Source organism: Limulus polyphemus, unplaced genomic scaffold, assembly GCF_000517525.1.
Source record: "Limulus polyphemus unplaced genomic scaffold, Limulus_polyphemus-2.1.2 Scaffold49, whole genome shotgun sequence".
Classification (NCBI taxonomy): domain Eukaryota; kingdom Metazoa; phylum Arthropoda; class Merostomata; order Xiphosura; family Limulidae; genus Limulus; species Limulus polyphemus.
Window position 1 is genome coordinate 786,861 of NW_013665659.1, and position 8,401 is coordinate 795,261.

Consider the following 8,401-nt stretch of genomic DNA (forward strand, 5'->3'; position numbering starts at 1 on the left):
AAAACTTTAATATAAGTTTAACATAACAGCAAATGTACGACGTTTCGACAAGGTACATGATGATGACAAAACCTTGTCGAAACGTTGTACATTTGTGGTTATGTTAAACTTATATTAAAGTTTTTCTCCATTACCCATTCAAGCCGTCTCCAACCATTAATAGTTGAGATTTGAGTTAAACAGGTGTCAAACAGGTATAAATCACATAATGACATTAGAATTAAGTAAAAGTCAAGCAAGAGAGGTTAGAGATATAGCTTCGACAGAAATGGCACAGTGTAATCTAAAGTATTTTGTTTTTTATATTTCTGGAGAATTAAACGTAAAAATACTATAAACCACACATATATACTCAAGTCATTCAGAAATAATGTATTTCGTACTTATTAAGGTATTGGTATTTATAACCCGAACGGCACCTTAGTTACACATAGGCTAAACGGCTATATCAGAGAACCCTACGGTTCAGGTATAGTTGTACTTAATTTTGAGCTACTGGCTAGAGGGAAGGCAGCCAGTCAGCAGCAACAGCTGAAACAGAAATTATAATATCTTCTGAATTGAATAATAGGACTGACATAATGTCTGTTTACAAAATACTAACTTTAAACAGACTCATACTAATACTATCTGTGAGCCGCTGGTTAATAACTCCAACAATGTGAACACGTACATTGAGCTCTCTCCTAAAATAGATTCTACTAGTGACTCCACTAAGTTAGTCATTTCTGCATCTGATCGACTCAAATCCAAGAACACTTCCAATGTCGTCAATCTGTCCTCTAAAACACTAACTGAAGCTCAACACAAACTTCTCAGTAAAGGTATTAATTTTTCTTCTACCCCTAAAAACGTAGATAGCTTTTAAGTCATTTCCAACCTCCAAGAATTTGCACGCAGATTAAGACTCCGAGAATTTTTCACAATCAAACCACTGAAATAAATAATTTCAACTCACAGTTTAAAGAAAAATACTTCTGATCACTCCCAGCTAACAGGGAATCACATCTAGAGAGTTTTATTAGTGCAAGTGAAAATGAAGTAATTCAAGCCATTAACTCTGACTCAAAAGTTCGAAACAATCTCTCCTATAGTAAACACTATGCTCTAATTTAACTGAAACGTGAAAATGAAATCATTATTAAACCAGCTGATAAGGGTGGAGCCATTGTAATTCAAGATAAAACCGACTACATCAACAAAGCTTACCGACAACTTAATGAAACAAACCACTATAAAAAGGTAGATTTGGACCCCACACCACAATTTGTTAAAATTATCGAAGATATGCTATATATTACGGAAAAGCCAACACATCAGTCATGACACTTTACAGTTCTTTTCACCTAAACGCCCAGTTCCAGGTCGCTTTTACATGTTACCAAAATATACAAACCCAACAGTCCTGGTCGTTCTATTATCTATAATTGCAGTATGCCTACTGAAAACGTATCTGCTTATGTTGATCACTACATCAAAGATATCCCCCTCCCACGTTTGACGTCGTACATTAAAGACACAACACATTTTCTAAACATGATCTCTGACATTAACAGCAACGGAAAACTTCCTCCAAACACTATTCTCTGTACTATCGATGTTTCTTCTCTCTACACAAACATTCCCCACGACAAAGGCCTAAAATCCCTAGATTATTCTTTTCTAAAAATAGACAAACCCAACACTCAAATTATTACAGACTTAGCTGAGCTAGTACTTACACTTAACGGTTTTGAATTTTATAATGCATTCTATATTCAAACAAAAGGCACAACAATGGGCACCAAGATGGCACCAAACTCTGTCAACATTTTTATGGGAGACGTAGAGACGAAACTGTTGGCGACGCTACATTGATGACAGTTTTCTTCATTTGAGTAGGAGACGAAGGTTCATTACTGTCTTTTTATAGACATGCTAACACCTTCCACAGTTCTATTAACTTTACTCTATATTACTCCACTACCCATATAAGGTTATTGAATGTAAACCCAACATTAAAATATGGTGTTCTACATACCGAATTGTACCGAAAACCAACGGATAAACCACAATATTTACATAATCGAAGCTGTCACCAAACACAATATCACATTCAATAAAGTACTTAGATTAAAGAATATATGCTCTGACAGTAAGATTAATTGACCGTCACATTAATTCTTTGAAACAGGCTATGCCTGTAAGAGGTTATAAACAAAACATTATCACCCTACAACTTGACAAAGCTAACAATATACCACGTGAATCAGCCTTGAAACAATTACCTAAAACCATTACTTCTCGTGTTCGACTGGTTATTACCTAACAGCCAAAAACTAGAAAACCTACCCTGGATACTAAAAAAACACTTTTACCTCCTTCATTTTAATTATCGAATAAAATCTATTTTTAGAGAAGTTCCTGTCGTTTCTTTCAGAAAAATAAAACTTTGCATTCACACTTAGTTCACGCTAAAGTAAACTTTAAGTCGACACCAGGTGAAAGTCATTCTTGCAATAGCAAGCGTTGCCAAACTTGTAAGTTCATGCAGGAAATGGACACATTTTTCGATAAAGACAACCAAAAGCAGTTCAAAATCAATAAACACATAACCTGCTCTACAAAAAATGTTATTTACTTAATCTAATGTCGAAAATAGAGCTTCTAATATGTAGATCAAACCAAAACAACTATACTGGAACGTTTTAATAACCACAAATCAACAATCAAAACAAACAAAGAACTCCCGGTCGCAAAACACTATAACATGCCTGGACATTCTCTTGAAGGCATTACTCTGACCAGTATAGAGACAAATTTTACATCTAACAGAAACATGGATATTAAAGAAGCTTACTGGATAGCACTGTTAAATACTGTAACAACAGTAATCTCAAACCCGGAATTGTTGACCTTTGCAAGTTTCTGAAATGATATTCAAAACGAAATTCATAATTAAACTTACTTTTCATTATTAATATTATTATTCTTGCTCAAATTTCTCTATATTGGTATAATTTCTCTATATTGGTATAATTTCTCTATATATTGGTATAATTTCTCTATATTGGTATAATTTCTCTATATATTGGTATAATTTCTATATATTGGTATAATTTCTTATATATTGGTATAATTTCTCTATATTGGTATAATTTCTCTATATATTGGTATAATTTCTCTATACTGGTATAATTTCTCTATATATTGGTATAATTTCTTATATATTGGTATAATTTCTCTATATTGGTATAATTTCTTATATATTGGTATAATTTCCTATATATTGCGTCGCATGATTATTTTCTCTCTTTCCCACCACCTTTTACCGTTATTTTATTGATTATTTTATTTTATTTTTATTTGATCTTTATAGAAATTATTTAACAATTATTATAACTATCCCACTATTATTATTATTCTTATAACTATTAGCCTTTTATGTACTTTACACACCTCTTTGGCACAAAATAAACCTGACACAAACATCTCGAGGTTATGATTGGCTAGTTCTCAAGGCCAACTCATATTAAACATCCGTGTCTATGTGTCTCATTACATTCATTAAACATAACCCTTTATTCTCCTGAAGAAGAATAGTCAACTATTTGAAAGCGCTTGAGTTTGAGTCTCGTTTGAAAACATTACAACACGAATGACTGTTACTCTTATAAGTACCAACAGCTGTTAATGCTAATCGTGTTTAGCGGCATCAGCACGTGTATGAGCTTTGGATTTTCAGATCCGTTGTAGGTATGCTTAGCATTCAAATGTTTCAGAACAAAACAGTATTTATTGAACTTTCATCTAACAAATAGTTAGCGGCAACATATTATTTGGTTAAAAGGCACTATGATTACTTAACTAATCAATACACTGACTTTGTATACAAGACCAAAATTCAATGCAAAGAAAATTTTCACTTGATGGTATAAACTCACCTTATATATTATCAATACCACTCGAGATATTAAATGCTTTTGTTTGTTGTTAAGTGCTCTACACATCGTGGGTATCGAAACACGATTTTGAGCGTTAACAGCTCTCAAACTTACCATTAAGCCATTGGAGGGCAATATTAAATAAAATTATCTTTATATACATGGTTATATAACTATCAGGCGCAGAGAAAGATAACTGATTAAAACTAATTACTCTTTGCAATTACTAATTGCACATCTCCATCGTTTAGAGTTTCTAATGGTTTGATAAAGGTGTAAGTAGAATGTTTATCATAAACGACATTTTTACCCCATCCCATTATGACTACTATTCCATAGAAATAAAATATAGCAACAAAAACGAACATTTATAGCGTTTTTTTAGCTAAGGAATGTTTGCTCAAAATACCCATCATTGCTGGCGAGGATTGATTTTTTTAAAGGTTCACTTGTATTTGAGTTGAAATATTAATTTTGTATGCTTTTAAGCACCTCATTATAATCGTATTAAGAAACATTACTTTTAAGTTGACCTAAACTACGTCCCTCAAGTATTGAGCAACAGCATTTCAAACGATCTGCTCATTCGTCTTGCCAGAAGACCGCTATTTTTCATAAGATTTTTATAGACGTAGGATTTACGTCCTGCTGCGTGGATAAAAAAATCCACAATTTACCTCAAATGATTGGTCTGTAGAATATAATCTGTTTACTAGATGAATATTATGTGCAGAATAACCCAAGTAGGAGATGTCAGTAACTGCTTGGTCACTTATTAAGTTATCACACAATCTTAGCTTCACGTCTTCTATTTATGACGACATCCTTTCCAACTATATCATTAAATAATAGATCATACAGAAACTTATATTATCATAGGTCTTTACTGTATGGCACAAACTACAAAAAAAAGCCAGTGTAAAAGTTGATCAATATTAGTTAAAGGTCTTGTAAAAAAAGATCTAGCTGACGACAGATTTCAAACATTCAAAGAAGAAATATGAACGAAGTTTTCAGTGAAATTATATATTGTAGCGTGAAAATGCATGTAATAAAACGACTTTTGCTACGAACAAGTAACACGTTTAAGGCACATAAAGTTTCTTGTAAGATAATCCAAATGAAGTTCTGACACCGATGAAAAATATACTATGACTGTGCTTGATCCGTTTATCACATAATCTACTGTTGTCTACATCCTTTCCAATCCTTTTTATAAAGAAGCCCATAAAGTATTTCGAAAGCGAAGGGAATTTTAAGACTATTTTCTTTGAAGACGGAATTTGGTTTTAGATAAAATATAAAGATAAAATAAAATAATACTATACCTCTATTTTTCTTCATCTATTTTCCAACAAAAAACTTTAATATTTTCTTGGTGGATTTGATGGACCGAGCGTGGCCCAGTGGTTAGCATGCCCGACTAGGGATCTGATGCGTCCATTGCTTGTGTCCTGTTATCGTAAAAAAAAAAGAAAGAAAAAACGCTCTCCACACTTTCAGGCCGTGGGTGCATTATAACGGTCAAATACCACCATTCTCTCTGATAAGAATAGCCAAAGAGTTGGCAGTAAATGCCGTTGACTAGCTGCCTTCATTCTAGTATATCACTTCAAAATTAGGGATAGATAGCGCAGGAAGCCTTTGAGTAACCTTTTGCGAATATCCGGTAACAAACAAATCAAATTTATTTGACTTTAAGATTTATTATAAAAGGTTTGTAAACATACTTTGTCGAAAATACATTATGTATAATGTAATGTAGACTAAAAGGTCACTACACAGTTATCTGTAGTACTAACACAACTAATACGAGCATTCTCACCAACTTCCATATGTTCTTTGACAAAGAGTAACTCAACTCCTTTTGTGCATGTCGGTAATATATGGAACTAGACTTCTGGTAAACACCGTGATGATTCAATACTGCTTTGTTCTCGAACATCTTGGAAAATACTAAATCTAGGATGTTACATTTATAATATGTTTAAAAGAATTACATTGTAACGAGTATGAACTTAACTACAACAATAAAAGTTGACTGAAACCTTCGAGTGGTTTTCAAAACAAATTTGAGTGAAACACTGTGATGATTCAATACTGCACTCAACTCCTTTTGTGCATGTCGGTAATATATGGAACTAGACTTCTGTTAAACACCGTGATGATTCAATACTGCAAAATTACTGAAACAATAATTTCACACTTGCTGCTTTTCCCAGATTACACAGCTGCCGAGTGAAAGATTTTTAATTTTAAACTGAAATGAAAGATCGAATATATTTATTAATTGATAATATGATTGCTAGTTTATGATTATTTTTATCCTTTCAAATCTTCATTTTAGTCCTTCCCTGCGCAGTCGGCCATTAGCTTTTGTAGTAGTTTTATTTAATAAATTGTGTGAATTCATGAACATGGAGTAAAAAAACAAGTGCTAATGTTTAAACACACTTTAGCAGCAGTATTTCAAACAACACGATGTATAAGGTATTGGAAAACATAGATTTGGATCATCTTGACCAACAACTACCACATGAAAACAATGGCATTCGAACATTTTGATGAATGTTTGGCGGCTGTTCTTTTTGTTTCTGGTTCTTACGTATAAACTACAAGACCAGTATTAACACACGCGCCGGATACTCAACCTGAAGATGGAAACTGTCATTTCAAAGCAAAATCGTGCAGTTACTGATGACAGTGTTGACGTAGAGTATAGCAAAAGATGCTGTGTGAACAAACCATGCTTTCATTGAAACAAATGATTTTTTTTGAGTTATGAATAAACGTGTACCATTCATTCAGCACCAGTACTACTAAACCTGCTCTTTCCGACAGAGCATGCGATGAACATAGCCACAATGTGTTTGTGTGTAGTAATGTAATCGTTTCTTCTTGGAATAGTAATATTCTAGTCAAGCATGGCCCTTTGAACAAACGTATACATGTTAAGATGTTTCAATAATGAACATAATACTTATCTGGAAGATCAGTAAACATTACACCCAAATTTTCTAAAATATAAAAATATAGTTATATTATATAAAAATATAATGTTTTGAAAATGTCAATTATATATACTTACAATAATATTTCTGTGTTAAGTTTAATAGGTAATGGAACTAATTACACATTTGTTAAATTTAATACAATGTTAACAACAAACTTATGTCTAATATCCATTGGTTGACTTATGTATAGTAATTCCCTAAATTTAATGTAAAAAACATAGAGCTGATGCAAAATCAAGTTAATAAATACGCATGTTGCATTTTTACCTTCTGAAATGTAATTCTCTGTTATCCATTTACATATCGTTATTATTTATGTAATGTTTGCGAAAGAGAAAGAAGGAAAGTTAACTTATGTAAGTTAAATATTTAAGGTTGTTTTTGTATAGGTTTTGGGAAGTAAGTAAGTTTACAAGGCAAACATTTCTGTGTTAAGTAATGGACTGTTATGGATCATAACGTATTCAAAATTAATTATGTATCCTGCGTATTTGTTTTATCTATTTAAACAAATCTAAACACACTAAAATGTTTCCTAAAAATACAGAACATAGTGTTAGGATATAGCATAGCTTATTTTATCATTTATTAATCTTTCTAAAGTAACAGTCGTAACTTACATGTTCTGGCTATTCTCTCTTACCCTTTTTTATATCTCATGGCTGAGTTTATGCTGTTTTGTATCGTGTTTTTACAGCCACAGTTTCTCTTGCGAGAAATACGATGTTTATAAATAGAGTTAGTGTATTTAATTTTCCTTTTTTTATCTATCTGCTTTTCAACTTGTGAAAACCACTAGTTAACCTATACTTGTCAGGCAGTAGGATGTATATTACGTTACCTGCGTTATTCTATCTTTAGACACGCACACGCAAAATCTAATGTTTTTAGTGAAAAGTACGCCTGCACAACATCTGACAGAAAATTTATCACGCATAGTTATGTTTCAAGAAACTTATAAAAACTGAAATTCACGGTACTAGAAGGTATATCTACATGTGTGTGTGTGTGCCGACAAAAAACTTTTTATTTGCATGATCAAGTAATGAATTATATATATCATAGATAGCTTGATACAGTAACTTTTAATATTTTTGTAAGTGAAATAATATAACAATTAGATTAGTAGAAAAAGAACACCTTTTGTATTTACATATTTTGATAAATTTAAAGTTAAAATTGATGTTTTAGAAACGCTTATGTATAAGAAAACCTCTTCTTCAAAATTAAACACAGTAAACCCATTTTTGTAGATATTCTGAGAAATTAAATAATATACAACAATATGAAACCGTAAATGTCTTACTCATGTTACATGACAATCAGGGTGCATAGTAACTTGTACATACAGCAGAATATAGTACATGGTGTATGATATCTAGAACATGATAACTGACGTATGGCAACTGGTGCATAGTAAATATTTACCTAGTACATAGTAAATATTTACCTAGTACATAGTAA

The 8,401-nt window shown here is 32.0% G+C and overlaps 1 protein-coding gene across 1 annotated transcript in view; it reads right to left on the minus strand.

The window, feature by feature from the left end:
• LOC106462897 (neural-cadherin-like) overlaps positions 1-8,401 on the minus strand; it is an 84,035-nt gene that overhangs the window by 58,211 nt on the left and 17,423 nt on the right. The window contains exon 2 of the mRNA XM_022390587.1: positions 674-794. Coding sequence (XP_022246295.1) covers positions 674-794 — 121 coding nt within the window. The remainder of the gene's footprint in view (positions 1-673; positions 795-8,401) is intronic.